The sequence below is a fragment of the Glycine max genome, chromosome 4, assembly GCF_000004515.6.
Source record: "Glycine max cultivar Williams 82 chromosome 4, Glycine_max_v4.0, whole genome shotgun sequence".
NCBI lineage: Eukaryota > Viridiplantae > Streptophyta > Magnoliopsida > Fabales > Fabaceae > Glycine > Glycine max.
In genome coordinates, this window is record NC_016091.4 from 10178544 (window position 1) to 10202414 (window position 23871).

Consider the following 23871-nt stretch of genomic DNA (forward strand, 5'->3'; position numbering starts at 1 on the left):
TAGTTTGTGATAATAAGATTTAGTCAATATAAATGCAAAGAGACTCAACATAAATGAGATTTATTAATATCTTTAATACACCTACTTTTTTCCTAATTATCTTCAACTATATATAATAATTATGGACATCATCATATGATCCGCAAGTTATGTGATGTTGTTCAGAGTGAGGGACATACCAAATATCACTTCTATACAATCCTATATAGTCCATTTGAGTCTGCGAGACATATATAGTTGATTTGTATACTAGCTGGAAGTAAAAACTACTTGCAGTAAGCAAATAATTTTAGATTAAAAGAAAATGGCAAGTAAATTATCAATCACATTATGCAGGGATATTATTATTTCAATGTGTACTCATGCATATATATATATATATATATATATATATATATATATATATATATATATAAAATATAATATTTAATTCTTTTGTTAATTAGATTAAATAAAATTGATATAAAAGACACACTACTTTTAATTATTCTTGTAGACATTTGCTAGCTACGATCCTCGCCATCACAACCTTGTTAAAGGATAGGATTCCCTATTATAATCTAAATGTTATTTATACCTATGAGCTAGATAGGGATGGAGAGGAAGAATGAGAAGAAAAAGATTGCGTGTGTAAAATGATGTGGAGTAGTTGATAGTTCAATATCTATAATAATTAGAAGTATAACTTGAAAAAGATAAGAAAAATGTTCACCATGTACTGTATGCTACTTTTTTTGCACAAGAAATTGTCTGCAGAAAAAGAAAAAGAAATATAGGTATTAAAAGATCTGTCTACTATATTGATTACCAAAGAGATAATATGAAACTAATGTATGTATTAAATCTGCAAATAATATATACGTTGAAGAGCTATTTGCTTCTAATTTGAAGTGACCCGTGTGGTCCTAACTCACTATCCATTTGAATAGTTAAGTTGGAAATTTATTTGGGGTAATGCAATGCCGATCCCACATTTTTCAACAAATAATGTAACTGCAGTAGAAACACATTTATCCTAGAGATCGAGCTTACTCAATAGTTAGATGAAAGAAACATGATTATTTAGTTATTATTTTGTTTTTTGAAGAAATGGACTTGTGGTGTGGTTTTATAATTATGATGGTCAACATAATTTTGCTTGATTTGTGTTGGATACCTTGGGATGATTGTTTTATGGTTAAAATGATAGTTTTAAAATTTTCCTTGAATTGATCGATCTAACCGGTTGGACCAAGAACTAGTGGTATAATCGGTCTGAGCCACTTATTGAATCAGACATACCATTGATCCAATTGGACCTGAGTCGATTGAATCAGTGAACCGGTCTAGTAGAACCAATATTTATTATTTTCTTTTAAATACAAGTTTTAATGAAGAGAAAATAAAAAATCCAAAAATTGAAAACAATTGTTTGGGTACAGAAACCTTCCTTAATAATTATATACGAAGAGTTTAATTTTATATATATATATATATATATATATATATATATTTGTTGCAATTCATATGTAAAGAATAAATTATTTAGTTATATTTAATTGCAATAAGTCTTATATAATTTGATTATATTTTATTAATAACTTGGTTTTAATATTGTTTGCTATTGAGGTATTAATAGATGTGTTAACATTGTAAAGATTTTTTATATTTTCATTCAGTCACAACTAATATTTATAATAAGTTTGTCAAGTTTAAAACTAACTAATATTACGAATAAAAAGTTCGGCTGATACTTATTTCTAATTAATTAATAGTGTGAAAACTCTTACATTAATAGTGTGAAAGTCATCATAGAGATCCGATGAATTGAAATTTGGGAGAAAATTCTTGCATGATAAGCACAAATGTCGAGTAAAGCACAATCTTACAGTTAAAGCACAAACTAAGGTACTTCGCTCCTTTTCCATTCATGCTCTGGCATTAACCAAAGATTAGGCTTCATATCTTGTTGTCTTTATTGTGGTTTTTTTAATTTATTTAATTTTGTTATTGATCAGTTCTTTATTGTGGTCTTTCTTTTTTGTTGTCTTAATTTTTTTATTAAGTTCTTTATTGTGGTATTTTTTTTTGTTGAGTAATTTATGGTGGTCTGTTGTTTTTGTTGTGGTCTTTATCGAATTGATTTAGCCATATTCTTGAAAGAACGCTATCATGAAGTAATACTATGATTTTTTTTCTTTTTGGATTGAATGAATATTACATGCATGAGTAGCAAATGATGGATAGAATCTTAGGTGGCAACTTCGTTGAGATCTATGGGGCTATTGTAATGTGCTAGCTAGCATACCTTAATTTTATTAAAAAATTAAAAAAAAGTAATGCTCTGAATTTTTATTATGATTGCTTTTATATTATTAACTTATGTTTTATTATATCATACAATATTTCACTAATGCTAGACCATTGGAACCAGAGAGATTTAAGGCGTTTCCCATCCAGTGGGCAAAGTAATATTTGAAAGTTAAAAATGAAACATAGGATGTTTAGGAAATTTTGTAATTATAGTTTATATTTACTTTACATTTTTTACAATTCATGTCTCAACATTAAATATTCTTTTAATTCATAGTAATTAGTAAATTTCTCATGGAATTTCTGGTAAAAACTATTTCAAAACAGAATGAAAATTATATGTTGTGTGGTCTCATTTAAAATTTGTAGGTTAATTTTGGATTTATTGAAAGCACAAACAACATATTAAAAAAAAGTTTTAAAAACATCGATTTTTTTAAAACTGATGTTGTTAGTGCCAATTAGTTTTTTAAAAAGCCGATGTTGATATGTAGATTTAGCACTTTCTTTTTTCATAATTCTCATCATATCACATTGACTATTTAAATAACCGATGTTGCATTTATTAATTGACATCGGTTTTGAAAAACTGATGTTAACGATATTACTTTCAACATCGGTTAATAACCGATGTTGAAAGTCTTAAATAACCAATATAAAAACCTTATTTTCTAGTAGTGATGGTAGGAAGACCTGCATAGGTAGATTATTGTTTTGCATGAGAGGATATTGATTGTAGTAGTTCATCGGGGTGGTGATATCTTGGGCTCGAACCGATGAACCTGTTCCTTCTGAGATGAATCCCACATAATTTATCAAATCAAATTTTAAACAATTAAATTGTAGAGATTTCCCATTGTGGTAAGGTTATTTGCAAATGTAAGTGTCTTGTTGGCTTGGGTATATATACATATATTAAGACACATAATCATTAGATATATGAGATACCTGTTGAATGTACTGCATCAATATAGAATAGCCGGTTTTCAACTAATAATATGTATGATTTTAAATTGTGGTTCACAATCACAATTATGGTGCATGGTTAAATCAGCAACTGCATTGTGACTGCATTAATCCCATTGCTACTACCACTATTTAGTGCTTTATTTCCAGAGTCATCATTTGTCATAAAATCAAATTCACCAAAAAAAAACTCTAAAAACCCAGAAAAAAAACATATTGTTTAAGTTTCATTTTGCAATATAGTTGAAACTATGTATGTGTTATATTTTGCCATATAGTTGAAACTATATATGTGCATCTGAATAAGATTGTTAGTATCAATATAAGCAATCTCTAACTTAATGTAATAACACACTTTAAACTAAGTATATTTTGCATAAGGGATGTAATCACACACACACACACACATACACACACACACACACACATATTAAACTAAGTCATTCAAAATTGTTGCTAATAATCTTTTTCTCTCCCGGATATTATATATATATGAGAGAGAGAGAGAGAGAGCGAGTGATGAAAACCAAGCATACATCAAGATTTTTCCTATTTGGACTAGGTAATTAAGGTTTCACTATTGGACAAAGTGTTTTCTATGTCGGTTAAAAGACACATTCGACGTCAGTTATTAACCATCATCCTAGGTAACGTCGTAAAAAGTATTCACTTTCTACAATGGTTCCGCAAAAAAATCATTTTAGAAAAAGGTACCCTTCTAAGACGATTCTTAGCTAAAAATCGTCTTAGAATGATACCTTTCTAAAACGGTTTTTAGTTAAAAACCGTTTTAGAATGGTAAATTATATAAGACGTTTTTCTAAAGAATCGTCTTAAAATGTATTTTTTTCTATAAAAATTAAAATATATTGAGGATTCTAAGACAATTTTTTTCAAAAAAAACCATCTTAGCATGTAGACACTCTAAGATGGTTTTTCATATAACTGTCTTAGAATGTGTTTTTTTTTTTAATTCAACTTTAAGGTCTTGTTTTTTTCTTTGAATATTAAGGTGCAATTAGTTTTATTTGTCCATGGTGTATCCCACTTCTTAGCATTGCTAATAATCTTCATTAATTCTCCAATTATAGATACAAATATGAAAATGGACCATCCTAATCTAAAATACATTTGGAATTTATATTCCATGCACCATAATCAATTAAAACTATATTTCTTCACTTATTTTAGAATGAGAAGAAGAATCCACTAATTAGGTGAACCAAGTAGGTGTAAATATACGGAGGTTATCCTTAGGTGGCTACATAGGTTAAAAGGATTTGTAAAATCAAGCACTAAAAAATGTGCACCAGCAAAAGGTAAACCGAAGGAAGACAAGATAGGCTAACAAAAATTAAAAGCTTTTTATAATATGACAACAAAGTATAGTTCTTTTATCCTTTTCCATTCATATCCCCTTGTAATAATGTTTAAAAAAGCAAGCATGTACCTCAATTTGTATTGGCTTATGGTACCAAGTGTTAGACATCAAGTCTTTCTTTGCATCTTGAATAATATAATACGGTGATAATGATTAGTTACTATACTTAAGTGCTAAGTGGGAATTAGATAGCCATAATGGATATTAATATGTGTCATGTTGTTCCCATTTTTCTAAATAAAAAAGTCATGGGTCAATTGCTTTCCTGATTCACAGACCAAAACGGTGGAAGCCCAAAACAAATTTAGTTATCCATGTTTAGCATACAAGAATAAACAAAGTAGATACTAACACATGGCCATAGAAGACTTAGGGTCAAAAGCCAATAATCAAAGTGAGAATAGGCACCAAGTGAATTTAAGATTGAACATGCCTATATAATAGCAAAGTTGTAAAATAAATAGACCGTATAATAAAAAAAATTCTAAGGCACATATAAAACACTAAAATCACATAAAAAGCACTAAAATAATTTAAATATGAGATTAAAAAATCACTCTAAATTTTTCAGTTGGACTTTAATCAATGAAAGATAGATCAAAAGTTTAGACTTCTCAAATAGTAGTTGATATAAAAAATTCCAGAATGTATCTAGATGGGATCCAATGATACTGTGTACTTGACTAACATTAATCAATACTAGTAAAGCAATAACAAATATTCCAAGCACATGGCAACGATCTACTTAAATAAGCTTAACTCACACCAATTAGCACTAGTAAAGCAAGTTAAAAAAAAAAAAAAACGAAGCAAAAATTACTATATAGTGATATGAAATGCTATGGATCCACACTCCTCAAGAACACATCATTTTGACCACTCACTATTACAAAATACACTTTCAACATCGGTTATTTATGGCATTCTACATCGGTTTTAAAACCGGTGTTGAAAGTACTGATGTTGAATGTGTTATTGTTAACATCAGTTTTGAAAAACCGATGTTAACATAAAACGATAACATCGGTTATCTAAATACCCAATGTTCTACACAAAGAACTACAACAAAAAAAGTGTATGCATGATGAACGTTGACATCGGTTTTCTAGTAAAACCGATGTTAATGTTATATATTCACATAGGTTTTCTAGAAAACTGATGTCAACGTTCATTATGCATACACTTATTTTGTTGTAGTTTTTTGTATATAACATCGGTTATTTATAAATAACCGATGTTAACGTTTGTATATTAACATCGGTTATTTTGCAAATAACCGATGTTGTTTACTATATTAACATCGGTTTTTGTTAATAAACGATATTGTTTTCAAGTTTTTTTATATAAAATTTATGTTTTTACAATAAACCCAAAATTGTACCTCTAAAATGCAATTTCAGACCCAATTCACAGCAAATAACCATTTTATTCTGCTTTGAAGCAGTTTTAATCATAATAAACATTGAATAATTGATTTATCATAAACAACGATCAACAAATGAATTCAATGTTCAAATTACATAGGAAATGTCAAAAATGTTAAACCAAACTAAATTAAGCTAAACTTAATGTCCTTAAATCCTAAGTCTGATCTCTAATTCGGAGATAATATTGTGCCCACTAGATCCGCAACGCCTTTAATCTCTCTGGCTCCAATGGTCAAGGATCGTTAAAATACTGCATGATGAAATAAATGATAATAAGTTAATAATGAAATACAAATTTTAAAAAATCGATTTTGTTTGAAATAAACGTACCGCTTCCCAATTATTCCTAAAACTTCCTAAAATGATGGTGGACATCCAGTGCATGACATAGTAGCCGCACTCAGTATTCCTTTTTGTCTATTACACTAAATACATAATGAAATTTGGATATTAATTAAGCAATTAGTGTACAAACACATATATAAGTGGAAGTTTTATGTAAATGATGTACCTTGACGACAATCCACCTAGCAGGAGCCTTTGATTTAGGCTGTGGAGCATCATCAAGACCTTTTAAAGCACTGTTCCATGCGAGTAACAATTAAAAAGTGGTGTTGTTGAGGTATTTGAATGCAAATGCATTGAAAAGAATACTAACCTGTTAATAATCCCCTTAAGGTAGTTGTCTGGCCTGTTATGCAATGAACAAAACCAGACAACTAGGTGTTTGTTGGGCACAATGACCACCATCTGCCAGTGTCCGCTGCAGTGGGGATGAATATGGGTTAGTATATTAGTAAACATTAATTAAATTCAATTATTTTGTGTGACTTACCCATTCAGGTAGTCTTTAAGATATACATCGCGTTTTGAACTCTGCATCCAACTCTTTATGTAACTTTCAGTCTCAAACTGCGATTGCACAGACCTCTGAATGGACTGTGGCTAGAGGAATCCATAGATATCAGAATTCCTCGCTCGCATACCTGTTTCAGTCAGATGCCTGTTTATATTAAGTCAAAGTTAAATATTTATGAATTGAAAGCAATAACTTAGGTAATTAAAAGTAATCTAAAATGACTTACAGAATCCACATCTGTAACATTGATATGCTGAGACATTGACCACCGTGTGCGATTTCGGAGAGGTCTTCGTGCTTTATGTAGAGAGGGAAGTCTGGATTAAAGATCCCGAACATGGTGGCATCCCATGTAACCTGGTAAGGCCTCAAGAAAAGCTCTGGGATGGTCAATGTCATCAGATAAAGTGGATCATCGACCTATGGATCGGGCTTTTGAGGTGGTTTTGCTGGAGACACAGTTGTCTGTTCATGAAACAAAGTTAAATGGCCTAATTTGAAGCACGTTGAATGAATTAATTCAAAAAGAAGAAACATATAGTAAGAGAAAAGTACCTACTATGATAAAGACTTGACAAGATGTGTCGACCAAGCAAGGAAGGTGTGAATTGCCTGCCCCACTAAGGAAACCTCATTAGTGGGTACAGGAACTGGAGCATCTGCATCTGTAACCTCCTCCACACCCACCTTTACTTGGCCAGGCAACAAAGGAGTGTTATGAACAACAGTGGATCCCTCATAAACTCTCCCTAAGGCAACCAGGCGGGCAGGATCTGCTTCGATGTACAAGTCGCACCTATCTGAGTCACCCGTCTTAGGATCGTTTCCTGAGGGATCAACACAACTCCTCTTTGTGCTTACTTGAGGACCTGAGGGACCAACCAAAGGCTCGGGAGGCAATGCAAGTCCCTGAGATTGCTTCTGGGACTGAATCTAGGACTGCATCTGGCTGAACGATGCCATGAGCTGCCACGTCACTTTTTCTGTGATGGTCTCCTCTAGCTGGTCCCTGATTTGTTGGGTCAGCTGCTGTAATTCTTCAGGAGGCAAGGGGAAGAGCTGTGGAGCCGATCCAAAGTATTGCTTGATGGTGACACCAACTCCAGCAGCACGAACACGTCCAGGGTGCTCTGGACGTCCAATAGCAGCGGTGAGAACATCCTGACGTCCGTGGGGGACGAAGGATCCCTGTGTCGCCTGCTCCTCAAAGGAATCCTGCATAGAAAACACACAGTTGTACATGGCATTCACAAAATATTGAAATATAATTCTAATGGTTAGTTGAAAATGACTTATGATCTTCTCAGTGATTTCCTTTGCGGCCTCAGTCGTCATCTCCCCCGTTTTCTTCGTGCGGGCCATCTTCCACTTCACATGGCGTCTGACCGGGGATGGAGGGTCGATGACGCCATCAATGCTTCTTGACTGTGCAACTTCCTCCAGCTTCTTCTTGGTCTTCTCAGCCAGGAGCTTCTGCTCCAAATATTCATAACCCCCACGAGACAAAACGTGGGGGGCAGTGTTCTGTTTTTGGATGGCTTGTGCCTTTTTGCGCACATCCTGCAAAAATAAAACAATAATCTTTCAAATTGCTAGATTGAAGTATAACAAGTTATGTTTTTTGAAAAAACAACTTAAATGGCAAGGAACATACCTCCCAAGAAGGGTCTCTGCGAGTCTGGCAAAACTGGACCCATTTTTCCTTGCTTATGTCGTATTTCTCACAAACAGTGTCATCCACACCGTCTTGATCAGCTGCAAGGGCCCCTTTCCTCATGAGGTCTGATTTAAACTGCCTCCATCTCTCGCCGACAGTCTGAAGCAACTTCTTTTTCATCCTACTGTCAGAAGCCTCTAGGATTTCAAATTCCGCCTGAGAATAACAAATAAGCTTATTTTTTTTGTTACAATAATGTAATTTTTGGCTATTAATTAAACAACATCAAATAAGAAAAGAAAAATACCTGAATATCCTCCCAAATCAAGTCCTTTTGAGCAGTAGGAACCTCCTTCCAGTTCTCGTACGTGACGTCCACCTTATCACGCACCACAATCCTCAAATATGTTCTTAATTTCTTCTTGTGGGGACCGTCGGCTTTTTCGGTAGTAGGATCAACGTGGACCATTGGTCTGTCAGCACCAGGTGGTCTAGTAGACAAGGATCATTGACGTGAGGCTTTGCGTGTTCGCTTCACGGCAGACGGTGAAGCTGATGCGTCTGAAGGAGGAGTGAGGCTTTGCGTGTTCGCTTCACGGCAGACGGTGAAGCTGATGCGTCTGAAGGAGGAGGAGGAGGAGGAGGGGGAGGAGGAGGAGGAGGAGAAGCAGGAGGAGAAGCCGTGATCCTGTATACATCATGAAAATGTAGATTTCGATTATAGACAAATATTGACATCAATAGTTCTTTAAATAAAATGTGATCAACATTTATAATTTCATAAACTAATTTTGTATGACTATTCTAGATAAACAAATAAAATCTTATATATGATAAATCATAGGTTAAATTTCCACTCATTTTCTTAGAATGAGATAAACATAAGCTTTTTTAAACCCAAAGACATTCTCCCTTAAATTAGAGTAACATTTTCTCACCCCTAAAATTTTACAAGGCAAAAAGGAGACAAAGAACTTATATATTTATTATTGCAAAATGTGTACATTGACATGAGGACCTTAATCGCTTTCGGAAAATCGACATATGATATCTTTATGAGATTTTACAAGTTTTTTTTTTTTTTTTTGCTGAATTGCTTTGAAGTACCTTTTTTTTTGGTACATGCTTTGAAGTACTTTTGAACTTGTTCATAAAATAAATAGTAAAGATTAATATATATTTTTCATTTTGTGGTTGATATATCTTGATAGTGATACTGTTATGGAGATGATTAAATTTTGGTCTGGGTCTCAGTTATCATGTTGGATGAAGGATTTTGGGTTCTCTTTGTAGGACTGGTATATATTGGCAATAAAATTCTTAAAATGTATGCAGCTTTCTAAGGTTGATATATAATGATTCATATAAGAGTTAGCTAATCAACTCACATAGTAGCAAGGATTGTTGATATATAACAGAGGATTGTTGGTATTTGGCCACTAATGGAAATCTAGGACATTTTCTTGAGAGAAGGTTATTGTTTTTTAGTTGAATATAGTTGGATTTTGTTATCACGGCTGGAGAAAACAATTCATATCTATCAGGTTGAGGTACCCCTTGTACCTATATAAGCATATAATCTTTGTTGGCTGACCAAAAAAAACTGGATCAAATTAACATTCTTCATTTTTAAGTTTATTATGTTGTATATTTAATTTTATGCTGGAAATTGAAAATAAATATTATTTTAATTTTTCCTAACTTGCTCCTCGTTTTCAATATTGAGTAGCCTAAAATGACTGAGGATGATAGTGAAGAAGACAAGCAGAGGGAAGAAAAGTTCACCTTGAAAAAAAAAAGAAGTTGAAGGGAAGGAAAAAGAAGGCTAATGCATAAGAATCTGAGAACATGTATGAGAAGATGCAGGTATTTTTTTCACCTGCATTGAACAGAGGATCTTAATCTCTTTTGGGAAATCAATATGTTATACACAAATTAGGTTTAGATTCCTGGAATAATTCTAATTCTATACCCTAGGTTTTATTGGTGGTAAATGTATGCCTTCAACAGAGGATCTTCATCTTCATCATTGAGCATAAATTTTAGTTGAAGTAATCAAAAGTTCAAAATGAGTCGGGGTTTTATATGCTTACAGTTTCCCTTACAATCCTCCTTATATAGTCAATCTGTGTTTGATATCTGTAGTTTTAATTTTGCAATTAATTCTAGTTTATAAGATTTATAAGTCAAAAATAACCTAAAAAATATATAAGAAAATTAAGATTAAGAATTAAAAGGGGAAGTCTTTGAATGACTAAAAAGGAAAACAATAGAGAAGCAAAGAGAGAGGAAGAAAAGAAGCGAGAAACTAGTGAGAATAAGGAAGTGAAGGAGAAATTCAAGAACAAGGAAAGGAGCTATGATCATCTAAGAGGAAGAAAATAGGAGTTAATAAGTTAGGTTGCCAAGTTTCATACTCAACCTCATTGAAAAGAGGTGATAATTAACAACCTTAAAAACCCTTTTTTTTGTTTGATACCACCGTAATTAGGGCCTTAGGCTCCGGTAGTACCCCAAGGTATCTCCACAACCTTTGGTCCTTTAAACTAGCCATGAGATTAATCTTTGGTCGGGAATTAGTCACAATTAAAGTTCCTTGCTCCTCCCCAAGAGTATATTCTGCAGGGATCAAACTTAGGTTCTCTCCCACAAACTCAGTGTGTGTTGCCAACTAAGGTACACTCATTGGGTAATTAAAACCCCTTTGGTTAGGAATTAGGAGTGATTCATTGGTTTTTCTTTTGATTCCATTGAGCTATATATATTTGAACTTTTGCATGTTATTCCATCACGGATTTTGTATTCTCTGAGTTTTGAAGAATGTTATTTTGTATTAGTTCCCAAATAGAAAAGTACTCTTGAAACTAGTTTCTCTATCTGTGGTTTGACAGTCTAGTGATTCATACTTTGGTGTAAGGAGCAGCTCGAAATAGTTCAACCAAATTGAACTATACATGCATAATAATTAATATCCATTCTCCATTAGATATACTGAGCAAGTATGCAAGTCAATGAAATCATTTGTATCTTGTCTTGCCAAATATATCAACTTTAATCCAGTGCAAGGAACTTCCTGTTTGCTAATTTTTGTATCTCTTTTGAAAGTCTCCTTACATCACTCATAAATATTGTATCTTTTCTATATGTAGCTGTTTTGGCTTGAAATAGTTGTTCTTGGATCATGTTTCCATATGATAAATGGACCTATAATCCAGTGAGGTCGAGGGAGGAGCATCCACACAGGCAAGAGGGAAGACCTTGTGTACAAGTTGTTGTTAGGATGAGAAGATATACTTTTGTAACTGCATACTATTTTATTTTTCAGTTTTTAAAATAGAATTTAGTAAATAAGTTGGTTTCCTATATTTTAGGAGTAAGTCAGTTTTAATGGATTAGCCTAGTCAATAAGTGGTTCCTATCTTTAAGGAGCAAGTTAGTTTTAATATTCTGTTTTGCTAATATCTTGTTATCTAATTAGTTTATCTTTTGCTATTTATCGTATCGCTGCTGAGAACAATTTGAATTAGAATAGAATAATTCTATTTCCTCCACATACGTATTGCCTCTCTTCTCTCCTCTGTTTTTTATAATTTCCTCCTCAAAACCAATATATTTTTTAATTGATAAAGAAATCTAAAATCTTTTACTTTCCTTGAGAGGGGAAAGGTGGAAAACTTACAGCAATGGTATCACAACCTCTTTACGGACTTCATTTCTATTTACAAAAGAAAGATTGTTTTTGTATTATGAGTTTGTTGATTTTCAGGATGGGAAATTTATGTCGATATTAATTATTCTTATCCTGTTATCAACGACTATAGTGGAAACGCTCCCCTCTACTGAGAGACATGATATGCTCAAAAGGGATTCCGACGTCTCATTATCATTTTATCAATTTTGATCGCCACCTTTGTACATTTTTTTAATGTTGAGTCGCTCATATTTTTCTTAACTTATTTACGAGTATTCTTGTTTGCAATGTTAAAATCAGCACATCTATTTTCTAAGTTAGAAATTCTTAACAAAATTAATTTTTCTCCTTTGGTTGACACAAAAGGGACGGCAGCCCGAATTTCATGATAAATACAGAATATGAAAAAATCTTGTTGCATTGAAAAACATAAGAATAAGGATCTAATTGTAAAATCCATCTCTTTTTTTTTTGGTTTTACGGGATTCGACATGGCCAAAAAGGAAAACTTATTTCACCATTTTCTTAATTTATTTGACAGACACACTCACGCGGATGTGCGGGCACACACATTATCACTAGTTAAATTGAGATTTATAGTCTAAATCAATTTTATCTTACAATAACTCAACATCTGTAATTTTATTGAAATCACATTTGAATGCAAGCAAAATATTAGTTCTGAACATTTTCTCGAAGATGGTTGTGTACCAAGTGAAGAAAAGGGATTTGGAATATAAATAAATGTAAGTTCATATTAAATCTTTAGCTACTTGTGTCAATCCACGTTGAAATCACATTTAAGAGAATAATATTTTTTATTTCAAGTTATACTCTTAAGGTAACCTGACTAAAGCTAGCATATTTTTATGAAACTTCTTTCCTAATTTGCTATCTAAAAAGTGTTACATGAACACAATATGAGCTGGATTAAGCCTTTATACTAGTGGTCATTTTGCGCATTATTTTGTTTTAAATAAAGGACAGGATTCAGAGACTCCACATCCCAAACTCTCATTGTAAAAGTTTTGCGCAGCTTGAGCTCCCATAGTCATAAGTTTAATATTCATATATCTTTCACCATTTTCTCAATTTATTTTACACACACACTCACGCGGACGCGTGCACACGCACAATGTCACTAGTCAAATTGAGATTTGTAGTCAAAATCAGTTTTATCTTACAATAACTCAATATCTGTAATTTGATTGAAATCCCTTTTGAGAGCAAGCAAAATATTAGTTATGAACATTTTCTGGAAGATGGTTGTGTACCAATTGAAGAAAAGGGATTTGGAGAGATTCACACACACACATAAAATAAATGTAAGTTCATATTGAATATGTAGCTATTTATGTCAATCCACGTTGAATTCACATTTAAGAAAATTATAATTTTTGTTTCAATTATACTCTTATAGGTAACGTGATTAAAGCTAGCTTATTTTTATGCAACTTCTTTCCTAATTTGATATCAAAAAAGTGTTGCATGAACAAAATATGAGTTGAATTAAGCCTTTATACTAGTGTTCATTTTGCGCATTATTGTGTTTTGAATAAAGGACATGATTCAAGGACTTCACACCCCAAACTCTCATTGTATAAGTTTTGCGCAGCTTGAGCTCCCATAGTCATAAGTTTAATTTTCCTCTATCTTTCGTAAGCTTCTTCTGTATCTGTAGATTTGAGTTATTTTTGTTTGTTCTTCTGACCTCTTCTTACTTTCGCATATATATCTTTTTATTGATAAAGACATCTAAAATCTTTTACTTTCCTTGAGAGGGGAAAGGTGGAAAACTTACAGCAATGGTATCACTACTTCTTGACCAACTTCAATTCGATTTACAAAAGCAACACTATTTTTATTTTCTGAGTTTGTTGATTTTCAGGGTTGCAAATTTATGTCCATATTAACTATTCTTGTTATCAACGACTATAGTGAAAATGCTTGCCCCCTATTGAGAAACATTATATGCTCGAAAGGGATTCCGACGTCTCATTATCATTTTATCAATTTTGATCGCCACATTTGTACATTTTTTTAAGGTTGAGTCGCACATATTTTTCTTAACGTATGTACGAGTATTCATGTTTGCAATGTTAAAATCGGCACTTCTATTTTCTAGGTTAGAAATTCCTAAGACAAGTAATTTTTTCCCTTTGGTTGACACAAAAGGGACGGCAGCTCGAATTTATGATAAATATAGCATATGAAGAAATCTTGTTGCACTGAAAAACATTTGAATAAGGATCTAATTGTCAAATCCATCTTTTTTTTTGTGTTTTATGGGATACGGCATGCTCGAAAAGGAAGACGTTATTTCACCATTTTCTCAATATATTTTACACACACTCACGCGAACGTGTGCGCAAGCACAATATCACTTGTTAAATTGAGATTTGTAGTCAAAATCAGTTTTATCTTAAAATAACTCAATATCTGTAATTTTATTGAAATCCCTTTTGACAGCAAGCAAAAAATTAGTTCTGAACATTTTCTCGAAGATGGTTGTGTACCAAGTGAAGAAAGGGGATTTGGAGAGATTCACACACACACCCATAAAATAAATGTAAGTTCATATTTAATCTTTAGCTACTTGTGTCAATCCACGTTGAAATCTCATTTTAGAGAATAATATATTTTTTTTCAAGTTATACTATTAAAGCTAACCTGACTAATGCTAGCATATTTTTGTGAAACTTCTTTCCTAATTTGCTATCTAAAAAGTGTTACATGAACACAATAGGAGTTGGATTAAGCCTTTATACTAGTGGTCATTTTGCGCATTATTTTGTTTTAAATAAAGGACAGGATTCAAGGACTCCACACCCTAAACTCTCATTGTTAAAGTTTTGTGCAGCTTGAGCTCCCATAATCATAAGTTTAATATTGCAATATCTTTCGTAAGCTCCTTCTGTATCTCTTGATTGGAGTTATATTTGTTTGTTCTTCTGACCACTTCTTACTTTTGCATATATATTTTTTTATTGATAAAGGCATCTAAAATCTTTTACTTTCCTTGAGAGGGGAAAGGTGGAAAACAAGATTCATTTCTATTTACAAAAACAAGATTATTTTTGTATTCTGAGTTTGTTGATTTTCAGGATGGGAAATTTATGTCGATATTAATTATTCTTATATTGTTATCAACGACTATAGTGAAAATGCTACCCCCTATTGAGAGACATGATATGCTCGAAAGGGATTCCGACGTCTCATTATCATTTTATCAATTTTGATCGCCACATTTGTACATTTTTTTAATGTTGAGTCGCACATATTTTTCTTTAACGTATGTATGAGTATTCATGTTTGCAATGTTAAAATCGGCACATCTATTTTCTAGGTTAGAAATTCCTAAGACAAGTAATTTTTTCCCTTTGGTTGACACAAAAGGGACGGCAGCTCGAATTTATGATAAATATAGCATATGAAGAAATCTTGTTGCACTGAAAAACTGAATAAGGATCTAATTGTCAAATCCATCTTTTTTTTTGTGTTTTATGGGATATGGCATGCTTGTAAAGGAAGACATTATTTCACCATTTTCTCAATATATTTTACACACACTCACGCGAACGTGTGCGCAAGCACAATATCACTAGTTAAATTGAGATTTGTAGTCAAAATCCGTTTTATCTTAAAATAACCCAATATCTTTAATTTTATTGAAATCCCTTTTGACAGCAAGCAAAAAATTAGTTCTGAACATTTTCTCGAAGATGGTTGTGTACCAAGTGAAGAAAGGGGATTTGGAGAGATTCAAACACACACCCATAAAATAAATGTAAGTTCATATTTAATCTTTAGCTACTTGTGTCAATCCACGTTGAATTCCCATTTAAGAGAATCATATTTTTTGTTTCAACTTATACTCTTATAGGTAACGTGACTATAGCTAGCTTATTTTTATGCAACTTCTTTCCTAGTTTGCTATCTAAAAAGTGTTACATGAACAAAATATGAGTTGGATTAAGGTGGTCATTTTGCGCATTATTTTGCTTTTAATAAAGGACAGGATTCAAGTACTTCACACCCCAAACTCTCATTGTATAAGTTTTGCGCAGCTTCAGCTCTCATAGTCATAAGTTTAATTTTTCTATATCTTTCGTAAGCTCCTTCTGTATCTCTGGATTGGAGTTAGATTTGTTTGTTCTTCAAATCACCTCTTACTTTCACATATATATTTTTTTTATTGATAAAGACATATAAAATCCTTTACTTTCATTGAGAGGGGAAAGGTGGAAAACTTACAGCAATTGTTGTCACAACCTCTTTACCAACTTCAATTCTATTGACAAAAACAAGATTATTTTTTTTCCTGATTTTGTTGATTTTCAGGGTGGGAAACTAATGTCCATATTAATTATTCTTATTTTGTTATCAACAACTATAGTGAAAACGTTCCCCCCTCTTGAGAAGCATGATATGCTCAAAAGGGATTCCGACGTCTCATTATCATTTTATCAATTTTGATTGCCACATTTGTACATTTTTTAATGCTGAGTCTCACATATTGTTCTTAACTTATCTACGAGTATTCTTGTTTGCAATACTAAAATCGGAACATCTATTTTCTAAGCTAGAAATTCTTAACACAAGTAATTTTTTCCCCATTGTTTAACACGAAAGGGATGGCAGCCCGAATTTCATGATAAATACCGCATAGGAAAAATTCTTGTTTCATTGAAAAACATATGAATAAGGATCTAATTGTCAAATCTATCTTTTTTTCTTTTAAGGGATACAACATTTCTGAAAAGGAAAACTTTATTCCACTATTTTCTCAATTTATTTGACAGACACACTCACGCGGACGCATGCACACGCACAATGTCACTAGTTATTGAGATTTGTAGTCAAAATCAATTTTATGTTACAATAACTCAACATCTGTAATTTTATTGAAATCACATTTGACAGTAGGCAAAATATTAGTTCTGAACATTTTCTTGAAGATGGTTGTGTACCAAGTGAAGAAAGGGGATTTGGAAAGATTCACATACACACCCATAAAATAAATGTAAGTTCATATTAAATCTTTTGCAACTTGTGTCAATCCACGTTGAATTCCCATTTAAGAGACTAATATTTTTATTTCAACTTATACTCTTACAGCTAACGTGACTAAAGCTAGCTTATTTTTATGCAATTTCTTTCCTAATTTGCTATCTAAAAAGCATTACATGAAGAAAATATGTGTTGAATTAAGCCTTTATACTAGTGGTCATTTTGCGCATTATTTTGTTTTGAATTCAAGGACTTCACACACTAAACTCTCATTGTATAAGTTTTGCGCAGCTTGAGCTCCCATAGTCATAAGTTTAATTTTCCTATATCTTTCGTAAGCTCCTTCTGTATCTGTTAATTGGAGTTATATTTGTTTGTTCTTCTCACTCTGAAAATTTTAACTTGTTTACGAGTATTCTTGTTTACAATATTAAAATCGGCACATCTATTTTCTAGGTTTGAAATTCTTAACACAAGTAAATTTTACCCTTTGGTTGATGCGAAAGGGACGGCAGCCCGAATTTCAAGATAAATACAGCATATGAAGAAATCTTTTTTCTTTGAAAAACATATGAATAAGGATCTAATTGTCAAATCCATCCTTTTATTGGTTTTATGGGATACGACGTGCCCGAAAAGGAAAATAATATTTCACCATTTTCTCAATTTATTTTACAGACACACTCACGCGGACGCGTGCACACGCCCAATATCACTAGTTAAATTGAGATTTGTAGTCAGAATCAGTTTTATCTTACAATAACTCAATATCTGTAATTTTATAGAAATCCCATTTGACAACAAGCAAAATATTAGTTCTGAACATTCTCTCGAAGATGGTTATGTACCAAGTGAAGAAAGCGGATTTGGAGAGATTCACACACACACCCATAAAATAAATTAAAGTTCATATTAAATCTTTAGCTACGTGTGTTAATCCATGTTGAATTCCCATTTAAGAGAAAAATATTTTTTGTTTCAACTTATACTCTTACAGGTTACGTGACTAAACCTAGCATATTTTTATGCAACTTCTTTCCTAATTTGCCACCTAAAAAGTGTTACATGAACAAAATTTGAGTTGAATTAAGCCTTTATACTAGTGGTCATTTTGCGTATTTTTTTATTTTAAATAAAGGACAGGATTCAAGTACTTCACACCCCAAACTCTCATTCTATAAGTTTTGCGCAGCTTGAGCTCCCATAGTCATAGGTTTAATTTTCGTATATCTTTCGTAAGCTCCTTCTGCATCTGTTGATTGGAGTTATATTTGTTTGTTCTTTTGACCACTTCTTACTTTTGCATATATATTTTTTATTGATAAAGACAACTAAAATCTTTTACTTTCGTTGAGAGGGGAAAGGTGGAAAACTTACAGCAATGGTAGCTCAACCTCTTTACCAACTTCAATTCAATTTACTAAAGCAAGATTATTTTTGTTTTCTGAGTATGTTGATTTTCAGAGTGGGAAGTTTATGTCCATGTTAGTTATTCTTACCTTGTCATCAATGACTATTGTGAAAATGGCCCCCTTATTGAGAGACATGATATGCTCAAAATGGATTCCGACTTCTCATTATCATTTTATCAATTTTGATTGCCACATTTGTACAATTTTTTAATGTTGAGTCGCACATATTTTTCTTAACTTATTTACGAATATTCTTGTTTGCAATGTTAAAATTGGCACATCTATTTTCAAGGTTAGAAATTCTTAACACAAGTAATTTTTCCCCTTTGGTTGACACAAAAGGCTCAACAGCCCGAATTTCATGATAAATACAACATATGAAAAAATATTGTTGCATTGAAAAACATATGAATAAGGATCTAATTGTAAAATCCATCTCTTTTTTTGGTTTTATGGGATACGACATGCCCGAAAAGGAAAACATTATTTCACCGTTTTCTCAATTTATTTTACACACACACTCACGCGGACGCGTGCACACGCACAATGTCACTAGTTAAATTGAGATTTGAAGTCAAAATCAGTTTTATCTTACAATAACTCAATATCTGTAATTTGATTGAAATCCCTTTTGACAGCAAGAAAAATATTAGTTATGAACATTTTCTGGAAGATGGTTGTGTACCAATTGAAGAAAAGGGATTTGGAGAGATTCACACACACACATAAAATAAATGTAAGTTCATATTGAATATGTAGCTACTTGTGTCAATCCACGTTGAATTCCCATTTAAGAGAATCATATTTTTTGTTTCAACTTATACTCTTATAGTTAACGTGACTAAAGCTAGCTTATTTTTATGCAACTTCTTTCCTAATTTGCTATTTAAAAAGTGTTACATGAACAAAATATGAGTTGGATTAAGGTGGTCATTTTTTGCATTATTTTGTTTTTAATAAAGGACAGGATTCAAGGACTTCACACCCCAAACTCTCTTTGTATAAGTTTTGCACAGCTTGAGCTCTCATAGCATAAGTTGAATTTTTCTATATCTTTCGTAAGCTCCTTCTATATCTCTTGATTGGAGTTAGATTTGTTTGTTCTTCAAATCACCTCTTACTTTCACATATATATCTTTTTATTGATAAAGACATCTAAAATCCTTTACTTTCATTGAGATGGGAAAGGTGGAAAACTTACAGCAATTGTTGTCACAACCTCTTTACCAACTTCAATTCTATTGACAAAAACAAGATTATATTTTTTTCCTGATTTTGTTGATTTTCAGGGTGGGAAATTATTGTCCATATTAATTATTCTTATCTTGTTATCAACAACTATAGTGAAAACGGTCCCCCCCCCCCCCCCTCTTGAGAAGCATGATATACTCAAAAGGGATTCCGACGTCTCATTTTAATTTTATCAATTTTGATTGCCACATTTGTACATTTTTTTAATGCTGAGTATCACATATTGTTCTTAACTTATCTACCAGTATTCTTGTTTGCAATATTAAAATCGGAACATCTATTTTCTAAGCTAGAAATTCTTAACACAAGTAATTTTTTCCCCATTGTTTAACACGAAGGGGATGGCAGCCCGAATTTCATGATAAATACCGCATAGGAAAAATTCTTGTTGCATTGAAAAACATATGAATAAGGATCTAATTGTCAAATCTATCTTTTTTTCTTTTAAGGGATACGACATTCCTAAAAAGGAAAACTTTATTCCACCATTTTCTCAATTTATTTGACAGACACACTCACGCGGACGCATGCACACGCACAATGTCACTAGTTATTGAGATTTGTAGTCAAAATCAATTTTATCTTACAATAACTCAACATCTGTAATTTTATTGAAATCACATTTGACAGCAGGCAAAATATTAGTTCTGAACATTTTCTTGAAGATGGTTGTGTACCAAGTGAAGAAAGGGGATTTGGAAAGATTCACATACACACCCATAAAATAAATGTAAGTTCATATTAAATCATTTGCAACTTGTGTCAATCCACGTTGAATTCCCATTTAAGAGAACAATATTTTTATTTCAATTTATACTCTTACAGCTAACGTGACTAAAGCTAGCTTATTTTTATGCAATTTCTTTCCTAATTTGCTATCTAAAAAGCGTTACATGAACAAAATATGAGTTGAATTAAGCCTTTATACTAGTGGTCATTTTGCGCATTATTTTGTTTTGAATTCAAGGACTTCACACACCAAACTCTCATTGTATAAGTTTTGCGCAGCTTCAGCTCCCATAGTCATAAGTTTAATTTTCCTATATCTTTTGTAAGCTCCTTCTATATCTGTTGATTGGAGTTATATTTGTTTGTTCTTCTCACCACTTCTTACTTTCGCACATATATTTTTTTATTGATGAAGACAACTAAAATCTTTTACTTTCATTGAGAGGGGGAAGGTGGAAAACTTATAGCAATGGTAGCACAACCTCTTTATACCAACTTCAATTCTATTTACTAAAGCAAGATTGTTTTTGTTTTCTGAGTATGTTGATTTTCAGGGTGGGATATTTAAGTCCATGTTAGTTATTTTTATCTTGTTATCAACGACTATAGTGAAAACGCTCCCCCCCTATTGAGAGACATGATATGCTCAAAAGGGATTCCGACATCTCATTATCATTTTATCAATTTTGGTCGCCACATTTGTACATTTTTTTAATGTTGAGTCGCACATATTTTTCTTAACTTATTTACGAGTATTGTTGTTTGCAATGTTAAAATTGGGACATCTATTTTCGAGGTTAGAAATTCTCAACACAAGTAATATTTCTCCTTTGGTTGAAACGAAAGTTTCGGAATCCCGAATTTCATGATAAATACAGCATATGAAAAAATCTTGTTGAATTGAAAAACATATGAATAAGGATTCAATTGTAAAATCCACATCTATTTTTTATTTTGTAGGATACGACATGCCCGGAAAGGAAAACATTATTTCACCAGTTTTTCAATTTATTTTACACACACTCACGCGGACGCGTGCACACGCACAACGTCACCAGTTAAATTGAGATTTGTAGTCCAAATCAGTTTTATCTTACAATAAATCAATATCTGTAATTTGATTGAAATCCCTATTGACAGCAAGCAAAATTTTAGTTCTGAACATTTTCTCAAAGATGGTTGTGTACCATGTGAATACTATTTAAGAGAATACTATTTTTTGTTTCAACTTATACTATTACAGGTAACGTGACCAAAGCTAGCTTATTTTTATGAAACTTCTTTGCTAATTTTCTATCAAAATAGTCTTACATGAACAAAATATGAGTTGGATTAAGCCTTTATACTACTAGTCGTTTTGCGCATTATTTTGTTTTAAATACAGGACAGGATTCAAGGACTTTACACCCCAAACTCTCATTGTATAAATTTTGCGCAGCTTGAGCTCTCATAGTCATAAGTTCAATTTTCCTATAACTTTCGTAAGCTCCTTCTATATCCGTTGATTGGAGTTATATTTGTTTGTTCTTCTGCCACTTCTTACTTTCACATATATATTTTTTTTATTGATAAAGACAACTAAAATCTTTTACTTTCATTGAGAGGGGGAAGTGGAAACTTACAGCAATGGTAGCAAACCTCTTTACCAACTTCAATTCTATTTACAAAAGCAAGATTATTTTTATTTTCAGAGTTTGTTGATTTTCAGGGTTGGAAATTTATGTCCATATTAATTATTCTTTTCTTGCTATCAACCACTATAGTGAAAACGCTCCCCCCTATTGAGAGACATGATATGCTCAAAAGGGATTCCGACGTCTCATTATCATTTTACCAATTTTGATCGCCACATTTGTACATTTTTTTTTTAATTTTGAGTCGCAAATATTTTTCTTAACTTATTTATGAGAAATTCACACACACACACACCCATAAAATTAATATAAGCTCATTTAAAATTTTAACTACTTGTCTCAATCCACGATGAAATGCCATTTAATAAAATAATATTTTTTATTACAAGTTATACTCTTATAGGTAAGATGGCTAAAGCTAGCATATTTTTATGCAATTTCTTTCCTAATTTCCTATCTAAATAGTCTTACATGAACAAAATATGAGTTGGATTAAGCCTTTATACTAGTGGTCATTTTTCGCATTATTTTGTTTTAAATACAGGACAGGATTCAAGGACTTCCCACCCCAAACTCTCATTGTATAAATTTTGCGCAGCTTGAGCTCTCATAGTCATAAGTTCAATTTTCCTATATCTTTTGTAAGCTGCTTCTCTATCTGTTGATTGGAGTTATATTTGTTTGTTCTTCTGACCACTTCTTACTTTCGCATATATATTTTTTATTGATAAAGACATTTAAAATGTTTTACTTTCATTGAGAGGGGAAAGGTGGAAGACTTACAGCAATGGTATCACAACCTCTTTACCAACTTCAATTCTATTGACAAAGGCAAGATTATTTTTATTTTCTGAGTTTGTTGATTTTCAGGGTTGGAAATTTATCTCCATATTAATTATTCTTATCTTCTTATCAGCGACTATAGTGAAACTGCTCCCCCCTATTGAGAGACATGATATGCTCAAAAGTGATTCCGACATCTCATTATTATTTTATTAATTTTGATCACCACATTTGTACATTTTTTTAATGTTGAGTCGCACATAGTTTTCTTAACTTATTTATTATAAATTCACACACACACCCATAAAATTAATGTAAGCTCATATTAAATTTTTAACTACTTGTCTCAATCCACGTTGAAATTAATATAAGCTAGCATATTATTTTGCACTTTCTTTCCTAATTTCCTATCTAAATAGTCTTACAAGAACAAAATATGAGTTGGATTAAGCCTTTATACTAGTGGTCATTTTTCGCATTATTTTGTTTTAAATACAGGACAGGATTCAAGGACTTCACACCCCAAACTCTCAACATACTAGTGGTCATTTTTCGCAAGAATATTTTTATTTTCTTAGTTTGTTGAATTTCAGGGATGGTAATTTATGTCCATATTAATTATTCTTATCCTGTTATCAACGACTATAGTGAAAACGCTCCCCCCTATTGAGAGTGATGATATGCTCAAAAGGGATTCCGACGCCTCATTATCATTTTATCAATTTTGATCGCCACATTTGTACATTTTTTTAATGTTGAGTCGCACATATTTTTCTTAA

At 32.1% G+C, this 23871-nt stretch overlaps 1 protein-coding gene across 1 annotated transcript in view; it reads left to right on the top strand.

Moving 5' to 3' along the window:
* Positions 1 to 10430: 10430 nt before the first annotated feature.
* LOC106798471 (U-box domain-containing protein 14-like) overlaps positions 10431 to 23871 on the top strand; it is a 98648-nt gene continuing 85207 nt past the window's right edge. Inside the window, exon 1 of the mRNA XM_014775063.1 lies at positions 10431 to 10448. Coding sequence (XP_014630549.1) covers positions 10431 to 10448 — 18 coding nt within the window. The remainder of the gene's footprint in view (positions 10449 to 23871) is intronic.